This window comes from Dasypus novemcinctus, chromosome X, assembly GCF_030445035.2.
Source record: "Dasypus novemcinctus isolate mDasNov1 chromosome X, mDasNov1.1.hap2, whole genome shotgun sequence".
NCBI classification, from domain to species: Eukaryota; Metazoa; Chordata; class Mammalia; order Cingulata; family Dasypodidae; genus Dasypus; species Dasypus novemcinctus.
The window spans coordinates 118,396,699-118,419,841 of record NC_080704.1 but is presented as its reverse complement, the minus strand read 5'-3'; the positions used below and the strand labels follow the sequence as shown (position 1 = coordinate 118,419,841).

Sequence of the window (23,143 nt, the reverse complement as noted above, 5' to 3'; positions counted from 1 at the left end):
CCCGGGTCTCTAGAAAGGGGTTTCTAATTGGTAGAAACCAGGGAAGAAACCAGGGCAAATCTCTGACTATAAGTAGACTCCATGGTGAGCAACGGTGCCTATTCTCCAAAATGTCCCTGGATGGCCTGGTCCTTGAGGTTATCTCAAGGCAGAAGTCAAGATTTTCCAGAATTTCCATATTAGAGGAAGTAAGCAGAAGCTAAGAAGCAGCTGAGCTCAGCAGAACCACCAAACTATCTTACAGGGGACTCAAGGGCCTATGTGGCCCCCATGCCATTTTCAGTGTGATAAGGAAGGGGCTGGTCTCCCAGAATATTCCTAGGTTCTAAGATGGAAAGGCAAGTACCTAAGACTGGAAGAGAAGGGAAGGAAGAGCACTGTAAGGGAGCAGCTCCCATGGCATGCCCAGAGAGGACTGAAACTCCCATCCCCTTTTGTCTGCTACACAACAGAGGGAGGGGGAAATTTAAGGGTTACTGTACTGTGAGGTCAAAAACGTATCAGCTTCCTTTCCCTGCTGTCTACCAAGTTGGTGTTCTCTCCCTCATGACCAAATGAAGGTTTTGATGGTCTATCTTACATGGAGGACACTGCTCCTTCACCTGCCTCATTCTTTAATCCCATAACCCCACAGCTCCTTTCAGTATCTTCTCTGGCTCTGAGAGGATGGATATAATGAAAAAGAGTACAAAGTCTCTCTCCCTCTCCTAAGAGGAAAAAGTGGCTTCATTTTCTCCTACTGCATACTGAGGGAGGGGTAAGGCAAAATATAAGACTGACACTGTGTGTGGAGCTCCCTGCAAACCCAACATCACCACAGACAGAGCCCAAAGACACTAGGACAGGCAGTCAGCAGCACCATGCTCATCTACCAAAGATGCTTCTGAAATGTCCCAAACTCTTTGTAGGTCCTGTTCATGCCCATTTTCCCACTGCCTAGTGTTTGACATAAAGCATCCTCAAGAAACCCAGCCAAGCAGCAGCTCAAGAGCCTCGGTAGGTGCCCAAGAGGTTGTGACTCCTGAAAACATAAGGAAGGCTTAGAGGTAGCATTGGGGTGGGGTTTGCTAGCCTTACCTCCTTTCCAAAGCAGGTAGATGGGCACCACGTAGAGCATAACATGCTGAATGTAGTAAATCTCCAATTCAAAGGGGAGCTGTAATGACAGGAAGGAGAAAGGGGTGTTTCAGAGCAGGAAGCACTCATTTCAATAGGTTGGGAAGTTAATTGCCTTTGCTCTTTAGAATCCACACTTAAGCAACACCACATCACCTCCCTTCACAATGAGAGAAAAAAGAATGAAATGAATATATGAATGGCCTAAGTTACCATCTTCCAAAGTGTATTTGGTACAGATTGTTCTTAAAAAATGCTCCATGACAAGTTTGATTCAAAATCAACTGTTGTGGGAAGCGGATGTGGCTCAACTGATAGAGCGTCTGCCTACCATATGGGAGGTCCATGGTTCAAACTCAGGGCCTCCTGGCCCATGTGGTGAGTTGGCCCATGCGCAGTGCTGCTGCGCACAAGGAATGCCATGCCATGCAGGGGTGTCCCCCCTGTAGGGGTGCCCCACGTGCAAGGAGTGCGCCCTGGAAGGAGAGCTGCCCAGTGCGAAAGAAAGTGCAGCCTATCCAGGAGTGGCGCTGCACACACGGAGAGCTGACGCAGCAAGATGATGCAACAAAAAGAGACAACAGATTCCCACTGCTGCCAAGAATGCAAGCACAGAAGAACACACAGAGAATGGACAGAAAGAGCAACAGGGCGGGGGGTGGGGGCGGGAAGGGGGAGAGAAATAAATAAAAAATAGAATAAATCTTTAAAAGAATTAACTGTTGTATTCTATAGATTTCCTCTTGGACAATGACCATATGAGTTGGTCTATTAAGGAGCTGAGTGCCTACAGTTACAAACCTGCTTTTTTAAAAAGCAAACATTGTTTGCCCAGTATTTCTCAAACTTATTTGACCAGGAACTTTTTTTAAAAAGTAATACCCAGTGTTCTGCCAAATATACTAGAAGAAACATTACTTTATGTCACTTCCTGCTCTGGTGAGTAGATGGTAGACTACTTAAAAACTTATTTCTCATTTGGCATGAAGACCATAAGGGGAAGGATTTATTGTCCCCATTTTCCAGATGAAAAACATTTGATTATTTGGTGTGGTATGGCCTAGATCCAAGAATAAAGAGCTTCCCTAGTGGATAATCGGGGTCAGTCCAGTGCTAGCCCTACTTTTGGATGAGGACCAATCAGCTGAGCCAATTCTAGCATGGTTTGCCAAGAAGAACTTCCCCACCCTCCCGACGCCCAACACATACAGTCACGCACGTGCATACACAGTGTCACATGCTCACTCACCTTGGTTTCCTATCTTTTTTAGAATGGGAGCTCTGGATTACCAAACCAGAGCATGGTTTCAGCCTGGCATGGGTTCCCTGCTGTAGAGCTTGGCAGTATGCAGAGAATGAAAGAGGCTGGGTGGCTAAGTCATTTCTGGGGGAAAAAGAATTTCAGCAGCTAGTAAGAGGCCTGGCCTCCAGGGCCTACAAAGCTCCCAACACACATATGCACAGACCTAGAGGAGGCCTGGAGTCACAAGAACACCCTGGGGAAGGGGACAGCTAGTGGCATGCACATAATCAAGACTGTACACTAAATAGAGGAGGCAGTCATAGGCTCCCTAGGCAAAGGAGTTCAAGCCTGCCTCATGGCAAGGGCTTAGACCAAAAGATGGTAGAGCTCCCAGGATGGGAGCTGGGATGACTGTGAGCCCTGGACAGAGACAATGGCTCTGGCTCTTGAAAATAAAAACCCATGCAGAAGGAAAATTTCCCTGAACCCAGATGATGCTTAACTATTACTTCATGTTCAGAGAGGGGTATGTAAAAACCAGATCACTCAGAAAAGGAGATGAGGTTCCCAGTGTCTCTACAGGCCAGGTTGAAATACACACAATGGAATAGCTGACAAAGGCCCCGGGGTTTGACAATGGGCATCACCGGCATGAGGAGCTATGGAAGTGAAGTGATCTGTGGAAGCTGGGCTTGCCTGATTATCTTAAATTTGGGTACTGCTATATGCTTTTTCAAATGTTTTCATGTCCAAAATTTACTTGATCCTCACAAAACTCCCATGAGGTGGGCAAATAAAGTATCATTATCCTCAACTGTCAGATGAGGAAACTGTGGTGCAAAACGGTTAACTGACTTGACTGAGGTCACCCAGAAAACAGGTAAGGAGGATAAAGTCCCAGGAAGGTTCAACTCTCTGGCTGTGATCAGTATCATCAGGTATGTAAGGAATTTGAGCTCTCCCTGAAACAGGATTAGGAGCCCAGGCTGCTCTCCCATAGCAGGAAGCAGAGAACAAGGGCAGAGAGCTGGCAGCCACAGTCCAACCATGTCCTCAAGCCAACTCTGCTGACTTCTCAGGCTCCAATAGCTCTTTACCCACCTGGACTCATGACTCCCACTTGTTACTTCCTCCCTTACGGACCTTCTAGAAAGCAAACTCCTTGCCTGCATATCCAGGGAAGCAGTTTAGCACAGTGATTGCAAGTAGGGACTTATCCATCAAATCTGGGTTCTAAATTTGGTTCTGCCACTTAATTGCCCCATGACCTTGGGCAAGTCACTTAACCTCTCCAGGTCAGTGTTGGAATCAGTAAAATGGGATCCTCTTGCTCAATGCTTCTTCAAACTCACTCTCTTCTAGGGAGGGAGAGAGAAAAACAGGTGTAATATGGGGGCATGTTTGGGACTTGGAAATTGTCCTGAATGACATTGTAATAACACATACAGGCCATTATGCTGAGTTCAGCTCGAAGGGAAGGGGGCACAGAACTTAAAGAAATAAAAGGATAGAGAGAGAGACACAAGAGAGTAGATAAAGCTGGGACCAGGGGACCCACAGCTTCTGGAACTGAGAGCCTCGACCCTAGTTTCCACCTCCTATTTATTGGAAATTACCAAGCAGCTGTTTGCTATTAGAACTGCAACATCATCTACAATAACAGGGAAAACTGCAACATCTTCAATAGATCAGGTGTAACATTTACAATAAGGAACAGGTAAGCCTGTTTCCCACAACACCATTATATATCTTGCCATAACTTAAAAATTGTGCATGAGAGAGTGCAAACTACAATGTAAACTATAATCCATACTTAGTAGCAACGCTCCAAAATGTGTTCATTAACTGTAACAAATGTACCACACTAATGAAGGATGTTGTTAATGTGAGAAAGTGTGGGAGGGGAAGGGAGCAGGGCATATGGGAATCCCCTATAATTTTTATGTAACATTTAAGTAATCTAAGTATCTTTAAAAAATTTAAATACATTTTTTAAAAAAGTAAAACAACAACAAACTGTCTTCTAGACCATTCTTTTTGCCGCCTCAACTGCTCCTCAGATTGCAACTTCATGTCACCGCACTACCCTACTCACTACCTTCCCTTGTTGCAGTCATCAACAGAGACTCCCTGTCTCCTGCAACATGTCCCAGAAGACTTTACCTCTTGCTTCCCTGTCACTTCATTCCAACACTCCTTTGTCAAAATTCCCATGTTTTTTCAATATTTAGCAACACCTTGACCTCTCAATGCCTTGACCTCTATTTCCTTCAAGATTTTATCTCTATCTTACCTCAGTTCTTTCTTTCCATGGTTAGACCCAATACTTGCAAACCTTCCATAATCTGTCATGCATCCAACTCTCCAACCACTCTGCCTCCTTAGCTATCCAAATCGCTCCTTTACATATTCCAACTATATCAATTTTCCAACTTCACCGGGACCTACAGTCTATTGATCCTACCTCCTTTCTCCTATCCCTCACCATCCTTTGTCCGCACTCCATCCTTACCTAGCACTGAGTTCAAGCTCCATTACTCCCTTCCATACATTCTCAACTTGCCCCTGACACTCTCTCCCTTTTTTTCATACTTGCCTCACAAAACCACATTCCTGGTTAAACCCGACTCTCCATCTCCATGACCCCAAGCCCATGAAAAGTAAACCCAGCTGGAGAAAAATATAAAGCCATGCTGCTAACACTTTAAATGTGTGATTGCAAACTTGGAGTAGGCCCTTAATGCTGTCCTACAATACGACTACATTCTCCAATCCATTCATTCTCCTCCCTCCTACACTAGCTCACATCTTCTCCCACTTTCCTCAAATCTCCTACACCTCTTCCTCCCATCCTCCTCTCTTAGCTGACAATCTGGCTTCCTATTTCATTGGATTAAAAAAGAAGAAGTCGCAAGAGAACATCCACAAGTTCCCACCTTCACCTCTCCCTCCTCCCTGAACCTATTCCCACAGCTATCTTTTCTTCTGTTACTGTGCATGAGCTACCTATGCTTCTAGGGGACACTAGTCCCTCTATTCAAGCACCAGATCCCCTATTCTTTCTCATTTACTCAAGAATGTCCCACCAGCAATTGTCCTTTCTTTCACTGGCTCATTCCCAACAGAAACAAACATGCTAACATCTTTCATCTAAAGAAACAAAAACTCGAGCCTACTTCTCCATCCTGCTATCTACCCCTATTTCTTTGCTCTCCTTTAAGTCAAAACTTCTCAAAAGATGTCTCAACTCACTACCATCATTTCCACTCCTCCCAATTACTCTTCAAGCTCACTCTAATCAAATTTTCACTCCTACCACTCACCCCAAATTGTTTTTGTTGATGTCACCAATGATTCCACATTCCTAATTCCAAAGGGCAACATGAAGACAGAAGCTATTCCATGTGGTATCTCTGTATGAATTTTAAATAGGCACCCATTCTTCTGCTTACTTATCCCTATGCCAGGGTGCCAGGGGAATTTCAGGCTCAACTCATTCCCTTGTGCAGTTAACAACCTGTACAATTATGTATGCTGGTCCTAGTCAATTTTCAGGCTTCACGTTACCTGACCCCTCAGTACCATTTGATGCAGTTGATCATTCCCTCATCCTTAACACATGTTCTGCACTGGGCTTCTAGGATACTACTTCCTCTTGTTCTTCTCTAATTCAATGGCTCACCTTCTCAATCTCCTTTGCTGAATATTCTTTGTCTCCCTTACCTCTAAATACTGAAATGTCCTAGAACCAAGTCCTTAACATTTATGCTGTCCACTCTCACTCATTAGGTAATTTTATCCAGGTTCTGGCTCTAAATACCATCTATATACTGATGACTCCCAAATGCAAATCTCCAGCCTGGAATCAAGCTGTCTAGATTGAAACCCTGGCTCCACCATTTATTTGCTATGCAATTAAAGGCAAATCATTTATCTTGCTGAGCCTCAGTCGGCTCTCCTTTAAGTCAAAACTTCTCAAAAATGTAAAATGGTAATAATAACACCTACCCCATCAGGCTGTGGTGAAAGTGGGTGAAATAATGCATGTGGAGTTCTTGGATCAGTGCCAGCATATAATATGTACCTGATAAATGTTAGCTACTATAATTATCATCTGCCTCCTCAACTTCAATCCAGCCAGAAGAAATAGAGCAAGAATGTCAATCCCTGTTGGTAAGACTTTTTAACGCCAGATCTGTCTGGGTTGAAAGCTGGAGCTCTTTATATGTCATCATTCTGCTTTAACAAGAGCCTCCAGCAAGAGATGGTGGTCTGGGCATTCCTCGCAGCCCAAAATCAAACATAAGGATCCTTATCAGACCACTATCATGGTAACTTTAGTTTCTGAGTTTGGTTCATTCTTTTGGCCCTTCTCTAGGCCAGAGTCTGTCGTTGGAAACCTTTCTATTTTTCAAAGGAACATCACCACCACTCTCACCCATGAGAGTGTTATTCTTGCTCTCATTCTATTGAGGCACAACTAGGTAGTAGGCATTTTGCCTGCTCTGGGTATGTGGCAATAATGAAGACAAGGCTCTTCCCTACAAGAGTTCACAGTCTCGTAGTGGAGACTAACAGATAAAGAGGTAATGCCAATGCATTGAAAGATCATGGAAGGCCCTGTAGATCAAGCTTTGGAGTAGGAAGTTAATCCTATAGTGGGAAATGGGGGACCACTTAGATTTTTTGGTTTGATTTTTCTTTTAACATAAAGGAGAGACAGGTATGACATATAGTTGTATAGAGCTGCTCATGGCTGTGTGCAGGAGATGCTAAGGGAGATAGGAGATCAACTAGGGACTGGTAATAGCAATGTCTAAATCAAGGTTACAGCAGAGGCAATGAGAGAGGAAAGGAGGGGCAGATTTGAGAGGAGGCAAGGAAGTCGAATATTCAGGGATATGTAACTGATAGAGAGGGGTGTACAAGCATGAATGGAGTCAAAGATGACCCCCAGGCTGATGGCCTAGGTGTCTGGTGGGACATTGGAACTTCTCCAAAAGTAGGGGCACACGGACAAGGGGGCAGACTGGAGGAGGTGGGGTGCGAGAAAGGAAGTTAGGGCCATGCTGTTTGTGGTGTTAGCGTGACAGCCTGCCAGAGATGCTCAGAGGTCAGTTGGATGTTCAAGAGGCTGGAGAGGATGAGAAAAGTTGAAAGCTATGGAAACTGTATTCACAGGTAGAGGGAACAATAACCAATGAAAAGTGGGAGAAGGCATGGTCAAACTGATAAGAGGAGTCTAGGGAAAGAAAGGGATCTTAAAAGTAAAGAGATTAGAGTGTTCAAGGAGGAAGTGATCAACAAAGTCAAACACAGCACAGACATCTAGTAAGGTAAAAACAGGAAAGTCGCCCTTGAATTTGCCAGTGAGGACTTCTGCGGTAAGTTCAGTGAGAGGAGGCTTAGCAGAGAAGTATGGGCAGGAATCAGTCCCCAATGGGGTAAGATAATTGAATAAAACTTAACTAGTAGAAATATTAAGTCTAGACCAGTGGTTTCTAACCATTTTTATAATATTCCCCTATCAATGAAAAATATTTTAGCATGATCCCCCAGCATGCATATTTACTTTTTTAAACGAATACACATATAACTGCACTGTTATAGATGGACATCATAAAACACAAACAAGGAAATTTAAAAGGAAATTTTTTTAAAACATAGAAGTCTATCCTGTAAGTTTGAAATTATTTCAAAATAGAGAGTTTAAGGTCAAAATATTGTAAAAAAAAAAAGTGTGCAGGGGTATACAGGAACTCTGTATTTTCTGCATGAATTTTTTGTAAACATAACTTATTCAGAACGAAAAAAAATTAAAATGAGTAATAATGAAAATCACCTGCACCCCCAATGCACAGAAGTGCTAATTATTTTTTGCATATCCCAATGGAACATTTTATGCACCACACTTTGCAGACTTCTGGTCCACAATAATCTTTCAAGAATGAATGGATGGAAAGAGACGGAAACTGTAACTAAAGGGTAGCCTGATATAGAGAAATTAACTGAAAAGACTGAGAGACTTGAACCTATTTATAGATTGAGAGGAAGAAGCCAGTAGAGAGGGAAAGGCTAAAGAAGCCAAGGGGAACAAAAGGCCCTTAGAGAGAGATTCTGAAGCAGACAGGAAGGGTAGAAGGAGATGAGGAGGGAAGGACAGGCTAGTGAAACTAATTGTATGGGGGAGGAGCACACTGGGCAGTAGAAGAAGCTCATACCTCAGGAGCTCACACTATGCCTCAAGAGACGGTGGCATTACCGAAAAAATCCATGGCTGCTGCTGAGGTCCAAAGTGAATAGAGATAGCTAGAAAGAGAGAACCCAGGTCTCAGCTTAGCCCTAGACTGCAGCCTCTAAAAATAAATCAGGGAGGGAAAAACATAATCCATTTCCCTTAGAGGAAAAAGAGAAGGAGAAAGGATGCAACCCATTGTTACTTCTGCCCTTATTAAAGTTCCTGCCAACAGAGTTTGGCATGGGAACACTTAATCTTCATTTACTGAACCACAGAATTTTACTGTGGCCTTCTGGTAAACAAAAATACTGTTTGTTAAAGGAGCCATAAAAAGAATGCCCACAATCCAAATGACCATGAATAAGGGACTAATTAAACCACAGTACATTCATACAACAGAATCCCATACCACCACTGAAGACAAAGAACAGTGAGGAAACTGACTCTCAGACAAATACAGAATATGGGATATTCTATAAAGAAAATGGCCTGGACTCATGAAAGTTTCAATGTCATAAATAAAGAAATTGGTGGTGGGGAGAAACTGTTCTAGATTTAAAAAAAAAAAAACACTGAAGAGATGGTACGATAAAAAGTAATACTTAGACCTTAATGGGATCCTGTTTTGTTTTTTTTTAATTTATAAAAGTCATTCTCAGGGAAGCAGATGTGGCTCAGGTGACTGAGCTCCCGCCTACCACATGGAAGGTTTATGGTTCAGTTCCTGGTGCCTCCTAAAGAAAACAGCAAGCTGGCGCAACAGACAGGCATGGCAAGCTGATGCAACAAGATGACACAACAAGAGACACAAGAAGAAAAAAAATGGGAGACACAAAAAGCAGGGGATGGAGGTGGCTTAAGCAATTAGGCACCTCCTTCCCACATCAGAGGTCCCAGGTTCAGTTCCTGGTGCCTCCTAAATACACAGCACACAGTAAGTGCAAACAACAAGGGGGTGGGGAGAAATAAATAAATCTTTTTAAAAGTTAAAAATATAAGTTATTCTTGGGACAACTGGGGAAATTTGACTATAAACTATTAGGTAAAGTAGATTGTATTATAGAATTATATTTTATTCTTATTTATTTATTTCTCTCCCCTTCCCCCCCACCCTGGTTGTCTGTTCTCTGTGTCTATTTGCTGCATCTTCTTTTGTTCGCTTCTGTTGTTGTCAGCAGCAGGAGAATCTGTGTTTCTTTTTGTTGCGTCATCTTGTTGTGTCAGCTCTCCGTGTGGGCAGCACCATTCCTGGGCAGGCTGCACTTTCTTTTGCACTGGGTGGCTCTCCTTACGGGGCGCACTTCTTGCGCATGGGGCTCCACTATGCAGGGGACACCCCTGTGTGGCACGGCACTCCTTGCACGCATCAGCACTGCACATGGGCCAGCTCCACACGGGTCAAGGAGGCCCGGGGTTTGAACTGCGGACCTCCCATGTGGTAGATGGGCGCCCTAACCACTGGGCCAAGTCCGCAGCCTATAGAAGTATTAATAATTCTCTTAAATCTGATAATGGTATTGTGGTTACGTAAGAAAATGTCCTTATTTTTAGGAGCTGCAGGCTGAAGTACTTAGAAATGAAATGTAAAGATGTTTACAACTTTCTTTCAAATGATTCATCAAACTTACAGAGATAGAGATAGAAAGTAGACCTGGGAAAATATGAAGTTTTTTAATCTAGTTGGAGAGTATATAGCTGTTGTTCATTAAACTATTATTTCATCTCTTCTGTATGTTTGAACATTTTTATAATAAAAGTTGGAAAACTTCAAAATTTAGATAAATTTAAATGATGTAAAGCTGTACAAACTAATATGGCAAAGACATAAATAGAAGAAAAAACAAAATATACTCTTTTTGGAGAACTTTATCAATATTATCAAAAGTTTAAAATACCCACTAACTTTGGACTCAGTAATTTCACTCTTAGGAATTTATCTGAAAAGATACTTGTACACATACACAAAGATGTATGCATAAAGATGTTCACCGCAGTATTATTTGTAAAAACAAAAGCACTGAAAACCACCTAGTAGGAGAGTAATGAAAAAATACTACAGAAGACTAACCATGAAACCTATTTTAAAGAAGGGGGTACAACCATTTCTAGGTAAAACAGAGCACAACTATATTGTATTAAGCCTATGCCTCTTTTTTTGAAGACTAAAAAAAGGATAAATTTGCATTTGTACTTTTAGATGTATTAAATGAGGTGAGGGAAGTGGATTTGGCTCAATGGATAGAGCATCCGCCTACCACACGGGAAGTCCAGGGTTCAAACCTAGGACATCCTGACTCGTGTGATGAGCTGGCCCACGCGCAGTGCTGATGCGCGCAAGGAGTGCCATGCCACACAGGGGTGTCCCCCACGTAGGGGAGCCCCAAACGCAAGGAGTTTGCCCCGTAAGGAGAGCTGCCCAGTGCAAAAACCGTGCAGCCTTCCCAGGAGTGGTGCTGCACATATGGAGAGCTGATGCAGCAAGATGACGCAACAAAGGAGACACAGATTCCCGCTGCCAATGACAAGAATATAAGTGGACATAGAAGAATGTACAGCGAATGGACACAGAAAGCAGACAACTGGGGGGAGGGGGGAAGGAGAGAGAAATAAAAAATAAAAATAAATATTTTAAAAAAATAAATAGATAAATAAGGAGAAAAATGACTGAGAAGATACATCTACAAAACTGAGGAAAGGGGTGGAGGGGGCAAGATGGCGGCTGAGTGAACATCCCTGTTAGAGTCTTCTGCAGGGAATCGGCTGGGCGGCGTTGGAGACTCTTTGGGACCGGATTGTTTCGGGATTTTTGCTGGTCCGGAGGTGTCTGGACATCGATTTGGAGGGAAGGTAACAGAGAGGATTCGTCTGTGAAATATACACGGAGATCCCAGCTACCTGCAGAGGATTCCCTTCTTGGGTAGGCGGAGACGAGGCATCTAGCCCCGCTCGGTGGGGCTGAGCCAGGCCGGGCCGGGCCGCGGTAGCGTTTGGAGCCGGGTGGGGCCGGTGCAGGCCCCGGCTGCGGGCCGCGGTAGCGTTTGGAGCCGGGCGGGGCCGGTGCAGGCCCCGGCTGCGGGCCGAGGTAGCGCTTGGAGCCGGGCGGGGCCGGTGCAGGCCCCGGCTGCGGGCCGCGGTAGCGCTTGGAGCCGGGCGGGGCCGGTGCAGGCCCCGGCTGCGGGCCGCGGTAGCGCTTGGAGCCGGGCGGGGCCGGTGCAGGCCCCGGCTGCGGGCCGCGGTAGCGCTTGGAGCCGGGCGGGGCCGGTGCAGGCCCCGGCTGCGGGCCGCGGTAGCGCTTGGAGCCGGGCGGGGCCGGTGCAGGCCCCGGCTGCGGGCCGCGGTAGCGCTTGGAGCCGGGCGGGGCCGGTGCAGGCCCCGGCTGCGGGCCGCGGAAGCGCTTGGAGCCGGGCGGGGCCGGTGCAGGCCCCGGCTGCGGGCCGCGGTAGCGCTTGGAGCCGGGCGGGGCCGGTGCAGGCCCCGGCTGCGGGCCGAGGTAGCGCTTGGAGCCGGGCGGGGCCGGTGCAGGCCCCGGCTGCGGGCCGCGGTAGCGCTTGGAGCCGGGCGGGGCCGGTGCAGGCCCCGGCTGCGGGCCGCGGTAGCGCTTGGAGCCGGGCGGGGCCGGTGCAGGCCCCGGCTGCGGGCCGCGGTAGCGCTTGGAGCCGGGCGGGGCCGGTGCAGGCCCCGGCTGCGGGCCGCGGTAGCGCTTGGAGCCGGGCGGGGCCGGTGCAGGCCCCGGCTGCGGGCCGAGGTAGCGCTTAGAGCCGGGCGGGGCCGGTGCAGGCCCCGGCTGCGGGCCGCGGAAGCGCTTGGAGCCGGGCGGGGCCGGTGCAGGCCCCGGCTGCGGGCCGCGGTAGCGCTTGGAGCCGGGCGGGGCCGGTGCAGGCCCCGGCTGCGGGCCGAGGTAGCGCTTGGAGCCGGGCGGGGCCGGTGCAGGCCCCGGCTGCGGGCCGCGGTAGCGCTTGGAGCCGGGCGGGGCCGGTGCAGGCCCCGGCTGCGGGCCGCGGTAGCGCTTGGAGCCGGGCGGGGCCGGTGCAGGCCCCGGCTGCGGGCCGCGGTAGCGCTTGGAGCCGGGCGGGGCCGGTGCAGGCCCCGGCTGCGGGCCGCGGTAGCGCTTGGAGCCGGGCGGGGCCGGTGCAGGCCCCGGCTGCGGGCCGCGGTAGCGCTTGGAGCCGGGCGGGGCCGGTGCAGGCCCCGGCTGCGGGCCGCGGTAGCGCTTGGAGCCGGGCGGGGCCGGTGCAGGCCCCGGCTGCGGGCCGCGGTAGCGCTTGGAGCCGGGCGGGGCCGGTGCAGGCCCCGGCTGCGGGCCGCGGAAGCGCTTGGAGCCGGGCGGGGCCGGTGCAGGCCCCGGCTGCGGGCCACGGTAGCGCTTGGAGCCGGGCGGGGCCGGTGCAGGCCCCGGCTGCGGGCTGCGGGCCGCGGAAGCGCTTGGAGCCGGGCGGGGCCGGTGCAGGCCCCGGCTGCGGGCCGCGGTAGCGTTTGGAGCCGGGCGGGCCCGGGTCAGGCCGCGGCGGGTACGGAGCCGGGCAGGGCCGGTCCAGGCCGCGGTGGCGGGAGGTGGATGCCGGAGCCGGCTGGGCCGCTGTAGCGAGCGGAGCTGGGCGGAGCCAGGCCAGGCCAAGGCGGCGTGAGGAGCCGGGCAGAGCCGGTCCAAGCCTCCGCGGCGGGCGGAGCCGGGCCTGCGGAGGGGTTTCTGGTTTTTTTTGTTTTTTTTTTTTTGTTTGTTTGTTTTTTTTAATTTTACTTAAATTTTTTTTTTTTTTTTTTTTTTTTTTTGAGCATCTGCAGTACTGGGGAGTTCGTGGGCCCTGGGCGGCCTATTGGGGGTTTGTGGGAAGGGAGGTGCTTGCAGACCCATTTGGGCAGACAGACGGGGGGGTTTTAGGGCAAAGCGGGGGGAAGTTGTTGTTTTAGATAGTGTTGCAATTGTGACACGTGTGTACCTGTATCTCTCTTCTCCCTATCCGTTCCCCACCGTTTGCCCATCCTCTTTTTCTTTCTTCCTTTCTTCTTGCCTTTCTTTTTTCTCTATTATAATTAGTTTGTTTTTTTTTTGTTTGTTTGTTTTTTTTTCGGTTTTCTCTTTCCCTCTTGTCCCTCATCTTCCACTTATTTTTACTTTAATTCAAGTATACAATAGGTGCTACAGGGAACACCTCACATTTGCTGGGTTTTCCCATCCTCCACTGCCTCATTTCTGTGTGAACTGATTTAGGCTACCTACACTATCCCCCTTCCCCTGCATCTTGATATCCACTATCATCTACTGTCTCTCCTATATTCCACCCCCCACCTCCCGTTCTTTGATCCACAAAGTGTCTAACTCTTAATTTCTAATACCTTTGTTCTGTTTTCTGTCTATTATCCACTCTTGAAACTATTACCTTTCTTTTCTTTTTCCCTCTCTCATGAAAACAATAGCTGTGTAGTTCATACCATATTCCTCCCAAATTCAGTCATCAACTTCATAAAAGGTACTCTACCTACAGCTATAACTCTATACAATCTACATGAATCTAACCTCCATCCTTCCAGATCTCATATTCCTGCTTTATTAACATACATCACCAATACAACTTTACACTTTTCCCTTGCTTACACAATTGCCTTTCCCCAACACTAATACTTTCCTCTAAAGTGAACTTAACCAACAACAAGTAACTAGAATAAGAAGATAAAAGTGACAAAGAGAAGATATAACACCTGTGCAAAAATAACAACTAATTAACCTCCAAGAGCAGACAAAGAAGCTAAGGAACTGATTAAATTCGTCAAAATAAAGAGATGACCAGAAAGCAACAAAAATCTACGAACCAAACCAATAATCAGGAAAACATGGCTGAATCCAATCAACAAACCAATAATCACGAAGGGGAGCAAAACTTGGCACAAGCAATGAAAGATCTCAGAACATTTATCACCGACAAATTTGATGCAGTAATGAAAGAGGTTAACAACATGAAGACATCACTTGGAGGGGAAATTGCAGACATACGCAAAAACATAACAGATATGATGGGAATGAACACCACAGTTCAAGAAATCAAAAATACACTTGCAGCAAATATCAGCAGACTAGAAGAGACAGAGCAGAGAATTAGTGATGTGGAAGACAGTACATCAGAAATCAAACAGATAGTAGAAGGGGTCAATAAGAAGATAGAAAAAATCCAATTAGGATTTAGGGACCTGAATGACAATGCAAAACGCTCAAACATACGTATTATAGGCATTCCAGAAGGTGAAGAGAAGGGAAAGGGGTCAGAAAGAGTGTTGCAGGAAATAATGACTGAAAACTTCCCAAATCTACTGAAAGAGACAGATGTACATATCCAAGAAGCACAGCGCACTCCACAAGTCATAAACCCCAACAGGCCCACCCCAAGACATATACTTGTCAAATTATCCAATGCTCAAGACAAAGAGAAGATCCTAAAAGCAGCAAGAGAAAAGAAAACCATCACATACAAGGGAAGCTCAATTAGATTAAGTGCTGATTTCTCTTCCGAAACCATGGAGGCAAGAAGACAGTGGTATGATATAGTCAAGGTACTAAAGGAAAAAAATTTCCAACCAAGAATACTCTATCCAGCTAAACTAGCATTCAAACATGATGGAGAGTTCAAAATATTCGCAGACAAACAGAAACTGAAAGAGTATACCAACAAGAAACCTCCCCTTCAAGAAATTCTAAAGGGAGTTCTGCAGGAAGAAAGGAAAAAACAGGAAAGGCAAAGTTGGAGGAGAGTATAAGACCAACAACAACAACAAAAAAGACAAAAAAAAAATATACAAACAAAATATGACAAACACAAATCCAATCAAAATATGGCTAACACAAATAATTCCTTGATAGTAATAACACTGAATGTCAATGGATTAAACTCACCTATCAAAAGATTCAGACTGGGACACTGGATAAGGAAATATGACCCATCCATATGCTGTCTACAAGAGACACATCTTAGACCCAGAGACGCATGGAGATTGAAAGTGAAAGGCTGGAAAACAATCATACAAGCTAACAATAACCAAAAAAAGGCAGGAGTAGCTATATTAATATCAGACAAAATAGACTTTAAATGTGAAACAATTGTGAGAGACAAAGAAGGATACTACATTTTAGTCAAAGGGAAAATCTGTCAAGAAGATCGAACAATCATAAATATCTATGCCCCTAACAAGGGTGCCTCTAAATACGTCAGGCAAACGCTGGAAAAACTAAGTGAAAGAATAGATACATCTACAATTATAGTGGGGGATTTTAATACACCACTATCAACCCTGGACAGAACATCTCAAAAGAGAATCACCAAAGACACAAAACATCTGAATAGTATATTAGAGGAGCTCGATCTAATAGACATATATAGATCGCTACACCCAAACACAGCAGGATATACATTTTTCTCAAGCGCACATGGATCATTCTCCAAGATAGATCATATGCTAGGCCACAAAGAAAGGCTGAACGAATTCAGAAAGATTGAAATCATACAAAACATTATCTCTGACCACAGTGGAGTCAAGCTGGAGATTTGCAAGGGAAAGAAGCCCAGATTTCACACCACGATTTGGAAATTAAACAACACACTCTTAGAAAAACAGTGGGTCAAAGAGGAAATCTCAAAAGAAATCAATGACTACCTTGAAACAAATGATAATGATAACACAACATACCAAAATTTATGGGATGCAGCAAAAGCAGTACTGAGAGGGAAGTTTATAGCCATAAATTCATATATCAAAAAAGAAGAAAGAGCAAAAATTGAAGAACTAACTGCACATTTGAAGGAATTAGAAAAACAACAACAAAGTAACCCAACAGGAAGAAGAAGGAAGGAAATAACAAAGATAAGAGCAGAACTAAATGAAATAGAAAATAAGAAAGCACTTGAACAGATAAACAAGACCAAGAGCTGGTTTTTTGAGAAGATTAACAAAATTGACAAACCTTTAGCAACACTAACAAAGAAAAAAAGAGAGAAGATGCAAATACACAAAATAAGAAATGAGAAAGGCGATATCACCACTGACCCCACAGAAATAAAGACTATCATAAGAGGATATTTTGAAAAACTATATTCCAACAAAAATGACAATCTAGAGGAAATGGACAAATTCCTAGAAACACATAAACAGCCCATATTGACAAAAGAAGAAATTGATGATCTTAACAAACCAATCACAAGCAGAGAGATAGAATCAGTTATTAAAAATCTCCCAACTAAGAAGAGCCCAGGGCCAGATGGCTTCACAGGTGAATTCTATAAAACATTCCGGAAAGAACTGACACCAATCCTGCTGAAACTATTCCAAACCATCGAAACAGAAAGAACATTACCCAACTCCTTCTATGATGCCAACATTACCCTAGTACCAAAGCCAAACAAAGACATCACAAGAAAGGAAAATTACAGACCAATTTCTCTAATGAACCTAGACGCAAAAATACTTAACAAAATACTTGCTAATCGTATTCAACAACACATTAAACGAATTATACACCACGACCAAGTGGGATTCATCCCAGGTATGCAAGGATGGTTCAACATAAGAAAATCAATCAACGTAATACACCATATAAACAGATTGAAGGAAAAAAATCACATGATTATATCTATTGATGCAGAAAAAGCATTTGACAAAATACAGCATCCTTTCTTGATAAAAACACTCCAAATGATTGGAATACAAGGAAATTTTTTGAACATGATAAAGAGTATATATGAAAAACCTAAAGCCAATATTGTTTACAATGGAGAAATCCTAGACTCCTTCCCTCTAAACTCAGGAACAAGACAAGGATGCCCACTGTCGCCGCTCCTATTTAACATTGTCTTAGAAGTACTTGCTCGAGCACTGAGGCAAGAACCAGAAATAAAAGGCATTCAAATTGGAAAGGAAGAAGTCAAAATTTCATTATTTGCAGATGACATGATCCTATACATAGAAAACCCTGAGAGATCTACAACGAAGATTCTAGAACTCATAAATGAGTTTAGTAAAGTCGCAGGTTATAAGATCAATGCGCAAAAATCAGTAGCATTTCTGTACACCAATAATGAGCAAGATCAGGAGGAAATCAAGAAACAAATACCATTCACAATAGTAAATAAAAAAATCAAATACTTAGGAATAAATTTAACTAAAGAGGTAAAGAACTTATACACTGAGAACTATACAAGATTGTTCAAGGAAATCAAAGAAGACCTAAATAAATGGAAGACTATTCCTTGTTCATGGATAGGAAGACTGAACATTATTAAGATGTCTATCCTACCAAAATTGATCTACACATTCAATGCAATCCCAATAAAAATCAATGCAGCCTTCTTTAAGGAACTAGAAAAACTAACTATGAAATTTATTTGGAAAGGAAAGAGACCCCGAATAGCCAAAGACATACTGAAAAAGAAAAACGAAATTGGAGGAATCACACTACCTGACTTCAAAACATACTATAAAGCTACGGTGGTGAAAACAGCATGGTATTGGCATAAGGAGAGACATATAGACCAATGGAATCGAATTGAAAGCTCTGATATAGAACCTCACATATACAACCACATAATATTCGATAAAGCCACCAAACCCTCTCAACTGGGAGAGAGTGGCCTATTCAACAAATGGTGTCTGGAGAACTGGATAGCCATATGTAGAAGAATGAAAGAGGATTACCATCTCACACCTTATACAAAGATCAACTCAAGATGGATCAAAGACCTAAATATAAAAGCCAAGACCATAAAAACCTTAGAAAGCAGTGTAGGGAAACATCTACAGGACCTTGTAATAGGTAATGGATTTATGAATATCTCACCAAAAGCACGAGCAGCAAAAGAACTAATAGATAAATGGGACTTCCTCAAAATTAAAGCCTTCTGCACCTCAAAGGAGTTTGTCAAGAAAGTAAAAAGGGAGCCCACACAGTGGGAGAAAATATTTGGCAATCAGATATCTGATAAGAAACTTATAACTTGCATATATAAAGAACTCCTACATCTTGAAAATAAAAAGATAAACAATCCATTTAAAAAATGGGAAAAAGACTTAAACAGACACTTCTCCGAAGAAGAAATACAAATGGCAAGAAAGCACATGAAAAAATGTTCCAAATCTCTAGCTATCAGGGAAATGCAAATCAAAACCACAATGAGATACCATCTTACACCCATAAGATTGGCAGCTATGAAAAAAACAGAAGAATACAAGTGCTGGAGAGGATGTGAAGGAAGGGGAACACTCATCCACTGCTGGTGGGAATGCAGAAGGATCCAACCATTCTGGAGAACAGTATGGCGGTTTCTCAAAAAACTAGCCATAGATTTGCCATATGACCCAGCAATACCACTGCTGGGAATATACCCAGCAGAACTGAAAACAAGAACACAAACCAATATATGTACTCCAATGTTCATAGCAGCATTGTTCACTATTGCCAAAAGTTGGAATCAACCCAAATGCCCATCAACAGACGAGTGGATCAATAAAATGTGGTATATACACACAATGGAATACTACTCGGCTGTAAGAACAAACACACTACAAACACATGTGATAACATGGATGAATCTTGAGAACCTTATGTTGAGTGAAGCAACCCAGACATTGAAGGACAAATACTACATGACCTCAATGATATGAAATAAACAAGCTGCCCTAGATAGCAAGAGACTGAACGATAGGCTTGCAGGAAATCGGAGGGTGGAGGAAGGATATGAGCCGATGTCTGCAGGGGTGGAATTTAAGACGAGATGGTGGTAAGTATGAACACAAAGAAGAGATAAAAGGGGGGCAAGGGGTTGCCTTTGCTTGGGGCTTTGCGGGTTTGAGGGTGGCTGGGGAGGGACGGGTGGGTAACGTTGCCCAAAAGTGGGGGGAGGGAGGGGTAGCATACGAACCAGGAGAGGGTCAGGTGTTGGTGGAGAGTAAAATGCCGAGAAAATCATATCAAAATATAATAAAGAGGGTTACCTGTTTAGAATGCTCGGAGGGGAGGGTCTGATGCAGGACGGGCTCCTGGGGAATGTCTAAATGCTCATTCTGCCAGAGTGGGTGACACCATGGGGTAGAAACCCAAGTAGTGAGAGTGGGGGTGGACCCACATCCTGGGGAGGACTAATGCCATCCAATAGAGGGAACTGTATCCCTCGAGAGAAAGGGTGGCTCCCAGGGCATTGGGGCAGTTGAGCAAGTTAGGCCCTGAACACTATTCCATCTATCTCTGGAAGTGGCTCCTCAGGAAACGGAGGTTGGCTATCACTGAGGGCACCAAGGTGGAAGGGAAAATGGACGTTAAATGTGTGGAACCAAAGTAAATGGGGGGTAAGAGAGGAGTTTCTTGAGAGTACACAAGGATGGATATAAAACATGTAATATTACACCATAACATATAGGAGATGACAGACTGATAATGTAAACCATAATGTAAAACATAGGATAACTAAAAATGTAAAGAACTGTGTATCCTAAAGTATGCACCATAATGTAAACACAGATGTCACCTTGTTAGAAAGCTAATGTCTCAGACTCTGTACATCACTTTAAGTAAATATGATATGAATAGGGCGTAAGAGTATCACTGTGGAAGGGAAAAGGTTTTCTGGTGGATGTGTGGGAGTGCTGTATATTATATATATACATTGCTGTGGTCTAGGACTCCTGTGAAGAAAAGCTGAATAATTGGGGGGGGGGGGGGAAGAAAAAAATAGGATGTGGAATTTTTTCAAGTCAACATTCTTTATCTAAGTTCTTTATCTAACTTTATCCAAGTTCTTTATCTATCCTTTAAACTTATCGCTATATGCCATTCCCTAGTAAGGGACCATGACATTATATTGGGCTTCAAATTTCGGGGAGTTCTGGATCACAGAGTGTTTCAACAATGGCAATGGAGGGATACTGGTATGGGATACCAATGACAGGTGATATATGACTGACAGGGAGCTGTACAGAACATATGTCCAGGGTGCATGGTAATGTTTGGATATACTCATAGTGGCAACAATTAAAAACCACAGTAGGGGGGGTACTGGGTTCCTGGCCAGTGGTGCTCTGTCGTGGTCCCTAGGGGAGCAGCGACAGTCTCCCAGCTACAGTGGTGGGGACCGGGAGGGAGTGAAGGTTCAACAGTGAGCTCCTGATACTAATGACTATGCTTGTGAGCTGATAAACCCAAAATAATAACAAGGCCTAGAGCAACTTTGTGCCTGGGAATTTCCTTCTGTCAGCCTTCATGTTACTCAAATGTGGCCAGTCTCGAAGCCAAACTCAGCATGTAAATGCAATGCCTTCCCCCCAGCGTGGGACATGACACCCGGGGATGAGCCTCCCTGGCAACGAGGGACCACTATCAACTACCAACTGATGATGCAACTGGAAAATGACCTTATACGGAAGGTTCAATGCGGATCAGCAGAATATCCATGTCTACATAAAATACCATGACTTTAAAATGCTGTTTGACCTAAAGTAAGGGGGAAATGGAAAGGAGAAATGAGTTTATATGGCTACGAGTTTCTAAAAAAGAGTCTGGAGGCTGGCAGAAGGTTTGCCCTCATGCACAACTGAGCAGAGTCAGAGAGACAGATAAAGCAGATACAACCCCCAGATATTGGTTCCTTTGAGGGCTAAAGAGACCCATGGGAGTTATGGTCATGGCCGATGGGGTTAACTACCAGGGCAGATGGCCCCTCTTTGGAAATGGTGTTTATGTGTGATGAATCTGGACTCAGATGGGATCTCCCTTCATAAGACTTTCATGCTAATGTGCTGGAGGTGCAGTTAATGTTGGGGTTTAAGATATATTTAGGGGATTTGAATCTCTGGACTGACAATGTGATAGCCAGATCCTGAGCCTCAACAGACTCCAGCACCTACAATCTGATTTATTGGACTTACCACACTCAGCTAAGATGGAGGTGAAGAAGGACAACCACCACACCATGGAGCCTAGAGTGATTACAACTGAAAATGGGAGGATTGCATCCAGCATCCAGGTGGAATCTGAGCCTCCTCTTGACATAGAGGTGCAATGGACACAACCAATCCAGTGTCCACATAGAAGAGGTGGCATTGGATTGGGAAAAGTGGACATAATGGACAAAGGGTATGGGGAAAGGCAGGAAGAGATGAGAGGTGGAGGCATCTTCGGGACATGGAGCTGCCCTGGATGGTGCTTCAGAGGTAATCACCGGACATTGTAAATCCTCACAGGGCCTACATGATGGAATAGAGGAGAGTATGGGCCATGATGTGAACCAATGTATATGAGGTGCAGAGGTGCCCAAAGATGTACTTACCAAATCCAATGGATGTGTCATGATGATGGGAACGAGTGTTGTTGGGGGGGGGGAAGAGGGGGGGTGGGGGGGTGGGGTTGAATGGGACCTCACATATATATTTTTAATGTAATATTATTACAAAGTCAATAAAAAATAAAAAAATTAAAAAAAAAAAAAAAAAAAAACTGAGGAAAGGTACAGCATTGGGGAGGAGAGGTTGGGAATGGGAAGGGGAGACACCCTGACTTTAGATTCAACATTCTTGTAAAACTGAATTTTTACAACAAATGAATGCATTTATTTATCACATAGCTAACTTTTTTGAGAAGGAAAAAAGGTCAGAAGAGGAATATACCAAATGGCTACCAGCAATTCCTGCTGGGGAGTGGAACAGGAGAAACTCCATGTTATACTAACAGTCTTTATGTTACAGCATCGAAGGAATCCTTAGCCAAAAGTATCAAGCTATTGAAGATCTGTGCTAATTTTTTTCTGATTTTTTAAGAACTCTCTTCCTCAGAGTATCTGAGCATGATGAGTTAAGGAAATAAGTGTAAAGTGGGATTTGGAGACCCTGTAAATCTCTTGTTCACACAGCATCTCTCATTGTGACTCCCCCCACTATGTACAGATAGCCACAGCTTTGCCAGGCACAGGGCTCTCCATGTAATTCTCATTGTCTGATGTGGACAGAGGCAGAGGTGAATGAGTAATTAGGGGTTGGAGAAGACAGGTCCCCCTTTTGGAGTCCAAACCCTAGCAGACTACTCCTATTTTTTATCCTGTCTTGGTGACTTCCTCCCGGTTACTCAGAGGCCTTGAGAGAGTAGAAGAACAGAGCTGGGGTTGTTAGGTGGCTGCCCCAAGCCAGTACCCTGATGACAAATAGAACATTTTGATCACATGAAAGATGCAGTTTGTCCTAATGGCACAGCTACTTGTGCAAGTATATTTCCTGGTGTGAAAGATATAGCCAGCCTGTACAACTTTACTGAGTGGCAATTTCAGGTCTGTCAGTCCCTGGGTATGCTGGAAGGCCTCATGTAGCTAGCTGCTTATTTTAGCCAAGGTGAAAATGAAACCTCCCAGCTCCTCTCCTATCACCTCTAACTCATTTATGAGCTACTGCCTGTCATGTTGAGAAACCACAAAATGCCATTTTTTTTAGTACTACTGCTGGTATCAAACGTCATTTCTTTTTTTTCTTTTAAAGATTTATTTATTCATTTAATCCACCCCCCCCCCCCCGGTTGTCTGTTCTCTGTG

General features: G+C 44.7%; 1 protein-coding gene across 3 annotated transcripts in view; it reads right to left on the bottom strand.

Annotated features, from left to right (window-relative positions):
* TMEM164 (transmembrane protein 164) overlaps positions 1–23,143 on the bottom strand; it is a 272,538-nt gene that overhangs the window by 31,496 nt on the left and 217,899 nt on the right. For all 3 annotated transcript variants that reach the window (XM_058291368.2, XM_058291367.2, XM_058291369.2), the window contains exon 5: positions 1,078–1,156. In XM_058291368.2, the coding sequence (XP_058147351.1) occupies positions 1,078–1,156 (79 nt within the window). The remainder of the gene's footprint in view (positions 1–1,077; positions 1,157–23,143) is intronic.